Source organism: Hemiscyllium ocellatum, chromosome 13 (assembly GCF_020745735.1).
Source record: "Hemiscyllium ocellatum isolate sHemOce1 chromosome 13, sHemOce1.pat.X.cur, whole genome shotgun sequence".
Lineage (NCBI taxonomy): Eukaryota > Metazoa > Chordata > Chondrichthyes > Orectolobiformes > Hemiscylliidae > Hemiscyllium > Hemiscyllium ocellatum.
In genome coordinates, this window is record NC_083413.1 from 80,928,989 (window position 1) to 80,946,133 (window position 17,145).

At 42.9% G+C, this 17,145-nt stretch overlaps 1 protein-coding gene across 4 annotated transcripts in view; it reads left to right on the top strand.

The window, feature by feature from the left end:
• LOC132821968 (anoctamin-7-like) overlaps positions 1–17,145 on the top strand; it is a 107,382-nt gene that overhangs the window by 63,360 nt on the left and 26,877 nt on the right. For all 4 annotated transcript variants that reach the window (XM_060835005.1, XM_060835006.1, XM_060835007.1 and 1 more), the window contains 6 exons: positions 605–716; positions 2,358–2,412; positions 8,960–9,057; positions 10,093–10,229; positions 14,145–14,350; positions 16,703–16,848. In XM_060835005.1, the coding sequence (XP_060690988.1) occupies positions 605–716; positions 2,358–2,412; positions 8,960–9,057; positions 10,093–10,229; positions 14,145–14,350; positions 16,703–16,848 (754 nt within the window). The remainder of the gene's footprint in view (positions 1–604; positions 717–2,357; positions 2,413–8,959; positions 9,058–10,092; positions 10,230–14,144; positions 14,351–16,702; positions 16,849–17,145) is intronic.

A 17,145-nucleotide genomic window follows, 5' to 3' on the forward strand; every position in this document is an offset into this window, starting at 1 on the left:
TACCTCTTGTGCCAAAACGAATCACCTTAGACTTCTCTGCATTAAAGACCACCCCCTCAGCGAAATGGTGATGGAGCAGGGCTACTGGATAATGAAGAAAGCTGGAGTAGAAGTCTGATTTTCCCTCTGTTCTGATGAGCAAAAGAATGTGAATCATACCCAGACTCCTTTTCTGAAGAAGGGTGACTGAACCTGAAATGTTAACTCTGATTCCTCTCCACAGATGCCGCCAGACCTTCTGCATTTCTTCAGCAATTTCTGTTTTTGTTTCCTTTTCCAGGGATGGGCCTCACCAAGGCCATCATCCTGCCGAATCCTTACTTCTACAAACAAGCAACCCTCTGTCCTTTCTTAACCAACTCCAACAGAGTTGAGTTGACAAGTATGGAGGATCAAACCCATTGAATCCCCAAGTAAGCTCCATGTGCTATCAGGAACAATTTTTGGAAGAAACATTTTACCCAGATCAAAGGACAATGTAATAGTCACTATGACCCCACAGGGCTGCCCTTCCTAACCCCTCAGGGAAGCTACACATAATGATGATCGAGAATGATCAGTCTCTTGGTGAAAGGATGAACAATGTTGTATCTTTCTGTTCCAGAAATGCACAGGACCCAGTCCAAATATGAAGATGCCTTTACCTTCAAGGTGTTTGTTTTCCAGTTCATCAACTTCTATTCCTCGCCAATTTACATCGCTTTCTTCAAAGGCCGGTGAGCAGAGTTTCCTCTCATCAAAACAAATGGGTGTTTTTTTTGAGTTCTGCCCTTGCAAACAGGCCTAGTCTGACAGGGGCATGTTGATGGGATACATTTCCAGTTCTTCCAGCGATATAGTTCTGGGATTCTGACTCAGTGCATTGAGCATACGAGTTGGGAGGTCATCTTGTGGCTATACAGGACACTTTTGCAATAATGCATTCAATTCTGGCCTCCCTTCTGTAGGAAGGATGTTGTGAAACTCGAAAAGGTTCAGAGAAAATGTACAAGGATGTTGCTGGGGTTGGAAGGTTTGAGCTATAGAGAGAGACTCAATAGGGGAGCTGTTTTCCTGGAGCATCAGAGACTGAGGGGTGACTTTATAGAGGCTTATAAAGTCATGAAGGGCATGGATAGGGTGAATAGCTAAGTTCTTTTCCCCAGGAGTCTAAAACGAGAGGGCAGAGGTTCAAGGTGAGAGGGGAAATATATAAAAGGGACCTAAGGGATTAGGGTAACTTTTTCATATAAAGGGTGGTTGTGTATAGAATGAACTGCAGAGTAAGTGGTAGATGCAGGTACAATTACAATATTTAAAAGATATTTGTTATATGGATAGGAAAGGCTTAGAGGGATATGGGCCAAATGCAGGCAAATGGGACCAGTTTAGTTTGGGAAACGTGGTCAGCATGAATGAGTTGGATTGAAGAGTGTGTTTCTATGCCTTACATTTCTATGACTCAATGGTTGGAAATTGATTCCTAGAATCTGACTCTCACTACAATAAGGTTTCTGGATGATAGTTCACTTCGGGATGTAGTTGTGGGGTGCTCATTGCCTTCTGGCATCTTGCCTGAATGCCTGATGAGAGGTCCTTTCCCAAGTTGGTGGTACCCTGTACTGACAATATATCTGTAATTTCAACTGATAGTCAACCCCCTAACTGTTATTCAATTGTGGGAAGCAGGGTCTGAAACTAGCTTGTTGTTACTGGGTAACAGTAAAGAGTGGCCCTTTCTAGCCTGGGGTGGGGGGAACAAATTGCTTCAGAATAGACCTGTCATCTGGTACATTTAAGGACAGCGGTGCATTGCATCCCATCCCAGTAGGGTCCCTGGTAGAAACGAAATGTCATCCTCTTAAAAGAATCAAACGCTACCTCAATACAAAATGTGGTACAGGTTTCTCAAATAAGTATTGAAGACAATGACCACAACTTTTTTCAGTAGCAGAGAAGATTGCTTTTCAGGAATGAATTTAAGGAGAAGCAAGACAGAACCCATGTGAGAAAAATGACTCCAGTGACTCTTGTTCATCCATGGGACTGATAGAAAGTAGGATTGGCACTAAAACCAGATCAGACAAGATTGGAATAGTGCAGCAAGCTCAAAGGAGCCAATCCCACACCATATTTCCTCTGCTTTCTCTCAGTCTACCAGTGATGTTTGTTTCACCTTATTGCAACGTTTATATGTTAATATTTTGGTTCAAATAGAGAGGTGCTAAAAAAAAATCAGGAAGTCCTTTTGCAATTGTACCGCATCATATAAAATCTTGGGATTCTCGATTGGGATCACTCCCAGAATCTGTTTGATTTGCTTAAGACTTTGCATGGTATGAATGCTGAACCTATTTCCACTCTGTTGTGTTTCTTAGGTTTGTTGGTTATCCCGAACATTATGGCTCGCTGCTTGGAGTCAGAAACGAGTCTGTAGGTATCAGATTTACAAATGCTTTGCAGAACCTAATCACAGAAGGTGTGTGTGTGTGTGTGTGTGTGTGTGTGTGTGTGTGGAGTTGGGGTGATGTTGGAGGCTGCGGGGGTGCTGGGGTCATAGCATTACCAGATCAGGCCGGACCAGGATGTACCAGCTAACCCTAACCTGGGTGCTCCTGTTATATCCATCCATCAACGTCCTCCCATTGGGCAAGGTGCAATTTGAGGTAAATTCTGAGACCAACCTAGAATTTCCAGCTAGTTAGCCTTTCTTGGACCTTACCTATCATGGTCATGCATAGATTCCATTCAGGGGTCAGTTTATTTTTGAGGGCTACTTTTTGATATTTTGCAGAATACCTTTTCAAACTCACTCCTCATTTAGTAGGTTATATAATCATGTGGTCACAATACCTTTTTTGTATTTGAGATGACATACAGGCTATTGAACCAAAACAGAATTAGAAGAATTCATCAATAATAAACAACTCTCCATTAAACTGAATGCCACAACACAGAAGGCAAGAAGTAATTTCTACAATTCCATGGTATTTAAACTGATACAAGATAACAGGCATCAGTTAGCAACAAAAAAATTTTAATAAGTAATTGTAACTCTCTTCTATCCTCAAAAAGCCATCACCTTAAACACATTGTCCACAGATGTGTAAGGTCACAGCTAAAATTGGAATATTTTAACCAGACAATTAAGACTTTTTACTGCATCTCAGATCTCAATCTCAGAATTATGTTAATAATTGACACAATGTCATTATAATCAGATCCACTACATTTTTTCTAAATATTGCAGCTCCTGAATTTAAACTACAGCCCGAAACTAGAGATTCTATTTTCATTTGCAAGTAATTCATTACCTCGGTGACTTTAAGCTGAGTATTCCTTTATTGATAGATTTTAAATTATTTTCACTCCATTGCAGCTTTCCTCTCCCCCTCTTACAGTCTGTTTGCCTCCAAACACAGTCATTTTGCAGTCCCCTTCTCCCTCCCACTGCAATTAGTTTGGAGTCACCTCTTCCCATTCATCCCCATATCTGCCCACCTTCGATAGGGTCCCCCACCCTGAACTGGCGGATGGAAAGTCCGGATTGAGATGGAAGCTCCTGATCCCATCCTTGGCTAAAGGTAGCCTTTCCTCCCTGCTGTCGCTTACTTCCCTAACTGCCCGTTGGTGCTCTGTTCACAGGTCACCTCCCTCCCACCTTAGCAGCAAGCACAAGTAGAGAACCAGGCCATAATTGGAGGAGCAACTCATCACCATCTCCTTCCATTCTGTCTGCCGGGCGGGTTGAGAATATTTGGGAGTGGATTTCCATCAACCTTATGTATTTTTACTTGATTCCACTAAGGGCAATAAGTGGCCTGTAAAGTTAAGAAGCTATGTGACAGAGAAACTTGATAGAAATTCCAGGTGTGAGCATTCCCTTCTGATTGCAGGACCCCTGTCCTGGGTCTCAAACTCCCACTGGCCCCTTCCTTCCAGAAGGTTGGAGATGAAGTTCAAGGCCTGCATTGCCACTGTGGAGTGGGCACCTTGAAGATGTGGGTTCCCAATCTAAATATTAAAAATTTGGTCTGACAAACTTCCATCCGAACATATTCCCACTGTCTGTTAAGGATTTTTGTTTAACAAAAGAAGGTTCTGCTTGGATATTAAAACATTTGTTTATCTTCCACACTAGCCCAGTCATAGAATCCCTACAGTATGATTGCAGGCCATTCAGCCCAACAAATCCACACTGACTCTACAAAGAGTAACCCATCCAGACCCAATCCCTTACATTTGCCCCTGACTAATGCGCCTAACCCACACATCCCTGAACACTGAGGGCAATTTAGCATGGCCAGTTCACCTAACCTCTACAGGTTTGGATTGTGGGAGGAAATCAGAGCACCCCCAAGCAAACATGGGGAGAATGTGCAAACTTCACACAGACAGTTACCTGAAGCTGGAATTGAACCCAGGTCCCTGGTGTTGTGAGGCAGCAATGCTAACCACTGAGCCACCATGCTGCCCCTCGGTCCTCAGCCACTTGCCAAAACTTATGCTTCACTGTGATAATGTATTGTTTGGGTCATTGCATTATTTCAGCAGCCTCACCCCATGGTGAACCCTTGCCCCATGGACTGCAGTGGTTCAAGAAGGTGGCTCACCACCATTTTCTCAAGGGAAGCCATATATATCAGGTATAGGAATAGGCCACTCTGCCCTCACTGCTCCCCTATTCATAGAGTCATAGGGATGTACAGGATGGAAAGAGACCCTTCGATCCATGCCGACCAGATATCCAAACCCAATCTAGTCCCATCTGCCAGCACCTGGCCCGTATCCCTCCAAACCCTTCCTATTCATATACCCATCCAAATGCCTCTTAAATGTTGCAATTGTACCAGCCTCCACCACTTCCTCTGGCAGCTTATTCCATACCCATACCATCCACTGCATGAAAAAGTTGCCCCTTAGACCTCTTTTATATCTTTCCCCTCTCACCCTAAACCTATGCCCTCTAGCTCTGGACTCCCCGACCCCAGGGAAAAGACTTTGTCTATTTATCCATGCCCCTCATAATTTTGTAAACCTCTATAAGGTCACCCCTCAGCCTCCGACGCTCCAATGAAAATAGCCCCAGTCTGTTCAGCCTCTCCCTATAGGTCAAATCCTCCAACCCTGGCATCATCCTTGTAATTCTTTTCTGAACCCTTTCAAGTTTCACAACATCTTTCTGATAGGAAGGAGACCAGAATTGCACGCAATTCCATAGGATCTTACCATTAAGTGTAGAAGTCCTGCTAAGATTTGCTTTCCCAAAATGCAGCACCTCGCATTTATCTGAATTAAACTCCATCTGCCACTTCTCAGCCCAATGGCAAATCTGATCAATATCCCATTGTAATCTGAGGTATCCTTTTTCATTGTCCTCTACACCTCCAATTTTGGTATCATCTGCAAACTTACTAACTATACCTCTTATGCTTGTATCCAAATAATTTATATAAATGACTAAAAGTAGAGGACCCAGCACCAATCTTTGTGACATTCCACTGGTCACAGGTCTCCAGTCTGAAAAACAACCCTCCACCACCACCCTCTGTCTTCTATCTTTGAGCCAGTTCTGTATTCAAATGGCTAGTTCTCCCTGTATTCCGTGAGATCAACCTTGCTAACCAGTCTCCCATGGGGAACCTTGTCGAATACCTTACTGAAGTCCATATAGATCACATCTACTGCTCTGCCCTCATCAATCCTCTTTGTGGGAGTTTAAGGAGAGTCTACGAGTTACTATGGATTATATCTGCAATAAATGCTGTTGGTTACGAATCCTCTCAGATCGAATTGATCAAATATTCAATAAGATCTTGGCTGATTTGTTTGACACCTCAAATCCACATTCCAATCTTGTGATAACCCCTTATAAAGCCATTTGGTACTCACAAATTAATCTCACCATGGAGTTTGTTGAGCATGAGTTCCCATGGTAACAGACAATGGCCTGCCCAGCTGGAACTCATCACCTTTATATCGGTGAGAGTCCTCTGTGGTGCAGCGGTGGTATCTCTGCCCTGAACCAGGAGGACCAGTTCAAGTCCCACCTGCGCTAAATGTGTGTAATAACATCGCTAAACAGGTTTATTAGAAAATTAGGTTAAATAAAAATCTTCCCGGGGAGGCAAAAGCCTAGTGGTATTATCTCTGGACTGTAAATCCAGAGACCCATGTCTTTTCTTTTTTTTTGACATCATTTCTATTCTTTTTGTTGACATCATTTATTTTAATATAGAAAGGAAGTTTTGTAAACAAGATGAAGTTGTTTATACATTCGCATAAAAAGAACCAAATCCTCCCCCCCACCCATAAGATAAAGTTAGCTGCTGTAACACATGGCAACTAGACATTTCAAATCCTGGTGGACCAACTAGTAGAAAACTTGCAGATCCTCTCAATCCTTGGATTAACATCAATTAGAGTCACAGTCTTAGATGTTGTGAATGAAAGTGTTCAGCTTCTACTCCAATTTCTAGATCTTGTTGTCACACATGGCCATGTGGGGGTTGGGGGGAGGTGGCACAAAGCATCATCTTCCTTGTGATTTCCCTGTCGTCTGTGATTTGCTTTAGTTATTCCATGACACTTCTGTGCACACATGCCTCCTTCTGAATCATGATATCATTTTTGTAATTGCTGTTGTTGCCATATCTTAGTTTTCGCCTGGCGTGAACTCAAATACCAGTAACTTGTGACCAAACCTGTCCTTGTGCCCCACATAATAGCACAGGTAGAAACCACTCGACATGGTCCCATCATGCCTCCTGCATCAGACCGATAGTCTTTGATAGCCTAAAAGGGGCCTTCTGTGGCGCAGTGTTAGTGTCCCTACCCCTGAACCGAAAGACCTGGCTTCAAATCCCATCTGCTCCAGAGGTATGTAATAGCATCTCTGAACAGGATGATTAGAAAAATACATTTTTAAAAAATACCTCTATCCTGAAGGCACTCTTGTGGTGCAGTGATAGTGTCTCCTCTCCTGAAGCAAGAAGCACAGGTTCAAGTCCCATCTCCTCCAGTGATGTATAATAAAATATCTCAACAGGTTGACTCGAAGGTATAGCAGACCCTGGAATTTCTTTTTTAAACAGCAAACCTTGACAGCCCTTGAGACACAGAGGTTGTGTTGCTACCTCTGGGTTGTGGAGGCCTGGATTCAAGTCCCACCCATTCCAGAGGCGTTTCATAACATCTCTGAGACTAGAAAATGAAATAAATCAGACATCCCCTCCAACTCCGTTTTGATTCAGACCCTTCCCTCTTTTCCTTCACTTTTGATGGTTTGCGTTGCCCATAATGGGCATTGTGAATAAGCATTTATTTGGCTATCTGGGTGTTTTATTGGTGTTGGTTAGTGTTTAAAAAGGAAAAAGAAAATATCATGATGGTTTTGCTGGTGGGAAAGTTACTCAGTTGTGTGTGATGACAATTCAGAGTACAGAGGAAAAAGAGAAGGAGAAACTAAAGCAGACTCAAAGGGAGCTCTTATAATGCTTAGACCAGGAGACCCAGGTTCAAGTCCCACTTACTCCTGAGGCTTTAATAACATCGCTGAGCAGGTTAATTTTTTAAAAAGCAAACCCACATGGTGATTTTGCTGGTGCAAAAGTCACTTAGTTGTGTGTGATAGCACTTTTGGGTATATACAGAAAACAAAAAGCAGGCCCAAGAGTTCTTGTGGTGCAGTGGTAGTGTCCCTACCTCTGAGACAGGAGTCTCATAACATCTCAGAACAGGATGATTAAAAAAACAAAGCAGACCTAGGAATGGGTGTACAGAACTGTCTGTCCCAGGCTAGGACCAGCCTATGTACACCGCAATAGCAACTCCATATTGTTGCTGCGCAGTAAACTAACTCAGGCTTCCTGAATTCTTACGCGCCTGCTTGGATAATCTTTCAATCTGCCCACCCTTCCCTTAACAATATTAAAGGCTGCTCCCAGGAAGAGTTCCAAAGACTCGTGATCATGTGAGAGAATTTTTTTTGCATTTCCTCTGTTTAAATGGAGGTAACCCAGGGCTCCTCAGAATCTTATATGTTTCAGCTGAGTCACACTTCTACACTCCAGTGTCTAGCCTACCCAACCTTTTGCCATAAGACAACCCTCTCATTCCAGGCATTTGGTTGGTAAACCTTCTCTGAACTACCTCCAAAGCATTTACATCTTAATAGGCAACATGTTCTGGGCTAGCCAGCGATGCCAACTTCCTGTGAAAGAATAATTTTTTAAAAAGTAGATTCTCAACTTACATACAGCATTTATCCTCCAAAACAGTGACCTCAACCATCCAGAAGGACAGGGGCAGCAGACACATGGGAATACCACCACCTTCAAGTTCTCCTCCCAACCACTCACCACCCTGACTTGGAATTAGTTCCCTTAGTGTTGCTGGGTGAAAATCCTAGAACTCCGTCCCTTACAGCATTGTGGGTGTCCCTATTCCCCATAGACTGTTGCGGTTCAAGAAGGCAGCTTGCCACTACCCTCTTGAGGGCAACTCGGGACAGGCAATAAATGTTGGCCTGGTCAGCGCTACTCAGATCCCAAGGATGAATATATTTTTTAAAAGATCATATTTTTATGTATCTTTCATTTGGAACTTTATGAGATGCTTTCTGGAAGTCCATTCAGAACTCTGTTACTGGTGACCTCCTCAGCAAACATAACTGGATTAGGAAGACATGTACCTCTAACAATAGCATGTTGGCTCTCTCTGTGATTAAAGGTAGCTATCTCTCTTTAATGGTAGCCCATTATGGATTTTCACTGCGAGTCCCCTGTATTGCTTGTGGGCCATTGCTGGTTTCCCAATAGGCTGTCAAGCATACAGGTTATTGGGGCTTTTGAGATGCAGTGGTAGTGTCTCCATCTCTGGACCAGATTCAAGTCCCATCAGCCCCAGATGTGTTCCACGACCTGCTTGAACAAGATGGTTAATCTACGACAGATTATGAGTCACTGTTTTATGTTTGCAGTGTGGCGCTGGTGGATGCCTGATTGAATTAGCTCAGGAACTGTTAGTCATCATGGTTGGGAAGCAAATCATCAACAATACACAGGAATTCATCATCCCGTGAGTATCCAATTTGATGTGAATTTTTAAATAATACCTATTCAACTCAAAATAGTGAAGGAATCTTGATGGCCCGTGAATGTTTACATTTATTTGTACAAATGGTCAGGAGTTAAAGTTGTAGATACAGTGAGATAGGATCAGGTGTAGGTGATTCAGCCCCTCAACAGCTCATATTAGATCATGTGTGACATTTAAATCCATGTAAGGAGAAACATCTTCAGCTAGAGAGTCTATGGAATTTGTTGCCACAGAAGGCTGTGGAGGTCAGATCATTGAGTGTATTTAAGACCGAGATTGATATGTTTTAGATTGGGGAGAAAGAAGGTGAATGGGGTTGAGAACCTTATCAGCTATGATTGAATGGCTGAGCAGACTCGATGGGCTGAATGGCCTAAGAAACCTTACCCCCCTCTCCCTGATGCATCATTTCTACATTTTAAAAGCATAAGATTTAAAAGGTATAGGGAGAGTTCAGAGAACATGATGATGAACTCGAAGATCAGCTACGATCCAGTCAAATGACGGGTTGGACTCCACGGGCTGAACGGTCCCACTGCTTGGCCAATTTTTTTTATCTTCTTATCTGTGAACCAGAGTAGTGAAGAGAAAGGATGGTTGTAGGACAAGTTTGTTGCAACACTCCCATTTTATTCTGTGCAGGGGTTGACCACATTCCAAAAGCAATGCTTTAAATTGAAGAATGAAATTCGCCCTGAGCAACCGCTTAAGTTGTTCCTTCCAATGTACCAAACACTTAAGCTTCAAAACTTAGTGTCTCGCTGGTGACCATGAACCCTCAATGAATCAATGACCATTGATCATGCACCCAAGCTACACTGTCGATGCGTGTTCACCTTAGAAACATCTTTGCCAAAGTGCATTGTCATCCTAATGAAAACTTGCAATGTTAGGAAGCTGTAAATAAAGCAGCTAACATTTCATCATGCCAGAAGTAATTCCTCAGATCTGACTTTGAGTTAGCATTCATTTGGATGCTTAACTTTGGATTCTGTTGTGTTTCTCATTGAACAGGAAGTTGAAATATTGGTGGCAGAAACGGAAACTGAAGGGCACGGCCAAAGAGAAGCCCATTCCAGTCCAAAATCCATGGGAGAGGGATTATGAACAATTGATCTATGAAGGGCTCTTTGATGAGTATCTTGAGATGGGTAAGTTGCTCCCTAAAACACTAACAGACTGTGATGGAAATCAGAGCATGGTTTATCCTGAAGTGAAGGAAGAGTTCATGGATATGAGAAATGATTTATTCTGGTAGGAAGAACATGGAAGACAATATGACATAAAGGATACAACTCTAAAATAGGTGCAGGAACAGGGCAGTTGTGTGTAAATGTGTATAAATTATTAAGGGTGACAGGTTGAGATATGGATAATTACATATACAATAATATATTGCACTTTATTAATGTGAGCAGAAAATACAAAACCAAAAATGTGTGTTAAGCGTATATGAAGCACTGCTCAAGTATCAACTAGAATGTTATGTCTAGTTCTGGGCACTACACCTCAGGAAGAATGTGCAGACAGTAGAGAGAGTGAAAGTTCACAGAGATTGTTATAAGAGCTGAGGAACTTCAGTTACTCGAGTCACTTGGGGAATTTGGGACTGTTTTCCTCAGAGGTGGGATAGTTATTTTCAAAGTTAGGAAGGGTCGGGACAGTGAAACTGTTTCCCCTCATAAAATGATTAATAGAGGGCACAGATTTAAAGTAATCAGCATTAGAGACATTAGGAGAAACATCTTCACAGTCAGATCCCAGCTGACATTATTACTGGACAAGTCAGATCGCAGACAGGCATCTGGCTTGATAGATCATAACTTTATTTAGAATCATAGAGATGTACAGCATAGAAGCAGACACTATGGTCCAACTCGTCCATGCCGACCAGATATTCTAACCTAATCTAATCCAATTTGCCAGCACTTGGCCCATATCCCTCCAAACCCTTCCTATTCATATACCCATCCAGATGCTTTCCAAATGCTGTAATTGTACCAGCCTCCATCACTTCCTCTGGCAGGGCATTCCTTACACGTACCACCCTCTACGTGAAAAAGTTGCCCTTTAGGTCCCTTTTAAATTCTTTCCCTCTCACCCTAAACCTATGCCCTCTAGTTCTGGATTCCCCCACCCCTGGGAAAAGACCGTTACCCTTTCCATGCACCTAAGATTTTATAAATTCTATAAGGTCACCCCTCAGCCTCTGACGCTCCAGGGAAAACAGCCCCAGCCTATTCAGCCTCCCCCGATAGCTCAAATCCTTCTACCCTGGCAAAATCCTTGTAAATCTTTTCTGAACCCTTTCAAGTTTCACAATATCCTTCCAATAGGAAGGAGACTAGAATTGCGTACAATATTCCAAAAGTGGCCAAACCAATGTCCTGTATGGCCACAACATGATCTCTCAATTCCTATACTCAATGCTCTGTCCAATAAAGGAAAGCATACCAAATGCCTTCTTCACTATCCTATCTACCTGCAACTCCACTTTCAGGGAGCTATGAACTTGCACTCCAAGGTCTCTTTGTTCAGCAACACTCCATACACGCATCAACTTCTGCGTGAAAACGTTGCCCCTTAGGTCCCTTTTAAAGATCTTACCATTAAGTGTGAGTCCTGCTCTGATTTGCTTTTTCAAAATGCAGCATCTCACGTTTATCTAAATTAAACTTCATCTGCCACTCTTCAGCCCATCGACCCATCTGATCAAGCTCCCTTTGTACTCTGAAGTAAAATTCTTCGCTGTTCACTACACCTCAATTTTGGTGTCATCTGCAAACTTATTAACTATACCTCCTATATTCACATCCAAATCATTTATGTAAATGACAAAAAGTAGAGGACCCAGCACCGATCCTTGTGGCACTCCTCTGGTCACAGGCCTCCAGTCTGAAAGGTAACCCTCCACCACCACCCTCTGTCTTCTATCTTCAAGCCAGTTCTGTATCCAAATGGCTAGTTCTCCCTGTATTCCATGTCAGCTAACCTTGCTAACCAGTCTACCATGAGGAACCTTGTTGAGCACCTTACTGAGGTCCATGTAGATCACGTTCACAGCTCTGCCCTTATCTTTGTTACTTCTTCAAAAAACTCAATAAGTTAGTGAGACATGATTTCCCATGCACAAAGCTATGTTGACTATCCTAATCAGTCCTTGCCTTTCCAAATATTTGTAAATCCTGAACCTCAGGATTCCCTCCAACAATTTGCCCACCACCAATGTCAGGTTCACTGGTCTATAGTTCCCTGGCTTTCCTTACCACCTTTCTTAAACAGTGGCACCACATTAGCCAACCTCCAGTCTTACGGCACCTCACCTGTGACTATCGATGATACAAATATCTCAGCAAGAGGCCCAGCAATCACTTCCCTAGATTCCCACAAAGTTCTAGTGTACACCTGATCAGGTCCTGGGGATTTATCCACCTTTACCTGCAAACATCTGCCTCCAATCAACTTTTGACAGTTCTTGCTGAACACCATCAAAATTGTCCTTCCCCCAATTTTGAACTTCAACTTTTATATCCGGTCTATCCTTTTCCACCACTATTTTAAAACTAATAGAATTAAGGTCGCTGGCCCCTAAAGGCTCCCCTATTGACACCTCAGTCACCTGCCCTGCCTTATTTCCTAAGACTAGGTCAAGTTTTGCATCTTCTCTAGTAGGTACATCCACATACTGAATCAGAAAATCGTCTTCTATACACTTAACAAATTCTTCTCCATCTAAACCCTTCGCAATATGGCAGTCCCAGTCTATGTTTGGAAAGTTAAAATTCCCTACCATAACCAGCCTATTATTCTTACAAATAACTAAGATGTCCTCACAAACTTGGGGTTTCTCAATTTTCCACTGACTATTAGGGAGTCTATCATACAATCCCAATAAGGTGATCTTCCCTTTCTTATTTCTCAGTTCCACCCAAATAACCTCCTTGGGTGTATTTCCAGGAATATCCTCCTGAATTACAGCCTTTATGCTATCCCTTATCAAAAATACCACTCCCCCCTCCTCTCTTGCCTCCCTTTCTGTCCTTCCTGTAGTATTTGTATCTTGGAACATTAAGTTGCCAGTCCTGCCCATCCCTGAGCCATGTTTCTGTAATTGCTATGATATCCCAGTCCCATGTTCCTAACCACGCCCTGAGTTCACCTGTCTTCCCTGTTAGGCCTCTTGCATTGAAATAAATGCAGATTTATTTGTCAATCCTACCTTGTTCTCTGCTTTGTTCCTGCCTGCCATGACTGTTTGACTCACTTCTTTTCCCAACTGTGCCAGTCTCAGATTGATCTCTTTCCTCACTATCTCCCTGGGTTCCACCCACCCACCTTACTAGTTTAAATCCTGCTGAGAAGCTCTTGGAAATCTCCCTGCCAGTATATTAATTTTGGTGCAATCCATTCTTCTTGTACAGGTCACTTCTACCCCAGAAGAGATTCTAATGATCCAAAAATGCAAAGCCTTTTCCCCTCCACCAGCTCCTCAGCCACACATTCATCTGCTCTATCCTCCTATTCCTACCCTCACTAGCTGGTAGTAATCCAGATATTACTATCCTCAAGAACCTCATTTTAAAATGACTGCCCAACTTTCTATATTGTCTCTTCAGAATCTCATCCTTTTCCCTTCCTTTGTTATTAGTTCCAATGTGTACAACGACCTCCTTCTGATCCCTCTCCCTTTTGAAAACGTTCTGCACTCTCTCTGAGATATCCTTGATCCTGGCACCAAGGAGGCAACACATTATTCTGATTTCTTGATGACGGCCGTAGATGCATTTGAGATTGTCAGAGTATCCAATTGGCTAGATCTCTCATGGTCCTAAAGCTACACAAATAAAAACAAATTGACTAGCCATTCACTTTATTTGTTGATAGTGCAACAAAATGGGTGCTGTCTTCTCCCCCATTACCATTGTCCTGTAGGCAAACAATGCAGACAACTTGTGAGGCAATTTAGAGGATCCAGAGGAAGTGAAAGGTGCTTTGCAAATGCAATTTGGTTCTTTAATTTCCAAGGCACCTTCTAACAATGATGGTCACCGTCTCTCAATGTTCAGTCCTGCAGTTCGGATTCATCACCATCTTTGTCGCTGCATGCCCATTGGCTCCTTTATTTGCCCTTCTCAATAATTGGGTAGAAATCCGCTTGGATGCCAACAAGTTTGTGTGTGAGTACAGGCGGCCAATTGTGGAGAGAGCTCAGGAGATCGGGATCTGGTTCAACATTCTGGAAACCATCACCATGTTCGCTATATTAAGTAACGTGAGTATCCCGGCATCTATCTCCTTTTTTCATGATAATTGACAATGACCATACTTGGAGAAAGTGAGGACTGCAGATGCTGGAGATCAGAATTGAAAAGGGTGGCGCTGGAAAAGCACAGCAGGTCAGGCAGCATCCGGGGAGCAGGAGAGTCAACATTTCAGGCATGAGCCCTTCATTAGGAATGGTCACACTTAGACTGGCTTTCAATTGTGGAATATCTTTTATTGATAAATCTAGAATTAAAAACTAGTCTCAGTAATACTGACAGTGAAGCTTAACATCCACCTGGTTCACCAATATCATTTAGGGAAGGACATTTGCCATCGTTAACTTGCTCTCACAGTCCTTACTTCATTCAAAACAAAGGTGTGTACTTTCACAGGTAAGGACCTGTGCTCTACACTCAAAAAGAAAAGTGCATTTTTTAATCACTCAGAAACAGAATTACGTTTATTGTCACATGTACCTAAGTTACAAAAGAACAAGAGTACAGTGAAAAGTGTATAATTATACGATGCCATCTTAGGTACAAAGTATCTAGGTACAAATCTTAGGTACAAACATAGAGAAAATAAAGAAAAAGGTTATGCCACATATACATAGTATAATTATAGGTTAAGAAAATAAGAAATACAGTCGGTTTTGCTATAATGCACATTTCTTCAATGCAAATTGGCTATAACACGATTGAAGAATTTAGACCGTTGTTTGTAGAATGCGAATTTTCCTGACCTGTATTGTTTATAACGTGAATCCAGTCCCATTGGTTTAAGCGGTGCTGCTATTGTGCAATTTTCTTATAATGCAGGATCGCGAGGAGAACGCAACTATTGTATTATATCAGAACAGATTGTAAAGCTAAAAAGGGCTTCATATAAGGGCTCATGGGCTTAGAGACCCCTTTGGCAGCGCCTTGGCAAATCAGAGTCGACTTGTTAAACTATCAGCTCTTTTCCCTCCAATAGAAAATGGTGGTGAAGTGTGGTTTCCTTGCACTTATCCTGATGAGTGCAGGATGAAAAACCACTGCAATGTATCTCCCTTTCCAGCAAGACTCCAAAAAGTAAATGTCTCCCTTCAGTCTCCTCAGATGCTCCCTTTTAATTTTGTCACAAGTCTTCTTAAAATAAAATACTTTTGGCATTTATGTTTGCAACCTTCTGTTTTCTTCAACCTGCCTGTCCCCTGTTACAGCAAGTTGGCACCTTCCTAACCCACTTTCTCACAGTCCCAGATTTGCTCCTCCCTAACCAGCATTAATAAATCAAATCCCAAAGAACATCCTTGTGGAGAGTGACTCTTAGCAACTATCCCTCTGTATCCTCCGATTTCTCTCCACCAGCTGGTGAACCTTCCTTGCCAAGTTCCAGTCTCATTCCCCCAGCCAGAGAGTTAAATGCAATGACTTCTGTTGCCCACTCCTGCACTGTTAGCTCTGGTGTCCCTTGGTGATCCATCCTTAGTCCCTGGTTATTTCTCATCTATTTGCTGCACCTGCCCCTGACCCCAACATTGCACAGTCAACAGTCAACTCTACTTCATCAGCACCTCTTCTAATGCTCCCACCACTTCTGCTTGTCCAGCTTCCAGCACTGGCTGAATTGAAATTTCCTTCAGTTCAATTTTGAGACAATTGAAGCCAGTGTCTTTGGTCTCTGCAGGAAACTGCACGTGTGAGGGTTTAAAGGAGCAATCTGTGCACAGCCCACCAGCCTGGAAGAAACATTAACCACCACATAATCCCTGCCTCAAGATCTCTGCATTCCTCCAAATCTGTATTTTATGTGTCCCTAAAGATCACCTGTTCCCATGATTGTATGTCCCTGAATCGCGTACTCCCAGATCGCATGTTCCCGGATCACGTCTCGGAATTTCATGTACCCAGATCACTTGTCCCTAGATCAAGTGTCCCCAGATTCATGTGTCCGCTGGTATTGTGTGTCCCCAGGTCACATGTCTCTGGATTATGTGCCCCCAGATGGTGTGTCCCTGGATCTCATGTCCCCAGGTGATGTGCCCCTAGATCACGTGTCCCTGGATCACATGTCTCTGGTTGTCATTCGTGGACTATTGTCAGCTAAGCCATCAGCTCCCACAATTTCATCCCTCCCCTTTAAGACATTCCTGAAATCCCGGCTCTTTGACAAGTTTCTGCCGACATGACATAATATTTTGCTACTTGTCTCCCTGGGCCATCTGACTGGGATGAGGGGGGGGTGGGGAGTGAGGTGGAGGTGGGGGGGTGGTGGGGGTGGGGTTCTAAAATGTGTAACCAGCTACTCAATAACAAAATCAAACTGACCTAGTGGTGAGTGCCATAGTTACATGCAACATACTCCCCTCCCACAGGCATTTCTGATTGCGTTCACCTCAGACTTCCTGCCTCGTCAATATTACCAGTATGTGCACCAGAATAATCTGACTGGATACACCGACTTCACCTTGGCACATTCAACCAGCACATCCTTCAACCAGCAGAGCAATATCACATGCAGGTAAGACAAGGAAAGAGTGAGGCACCTGAAGAGAGACTATAACACAGGAATATCAAATTCAAGCTGGCTCTGAGCTGTTTCTAGTACTCCACTGGAGTAAGTAATCACTGTACTGCTGGGGCAGAGAGTAGACTGGGCTTTACCTCAGAGGCAACAATGCAACAGGAGAAACTGGGCTTTTCTGAATCCTTTGGGAATATTCAAGGCTGAGAAAGACAGATGTCTAATCAGTAAGGGGATCAGGAAGGCTGTGAAGAAAGTAGAGTTGCGGATTTTCAGATTGGCCATGATTTCATT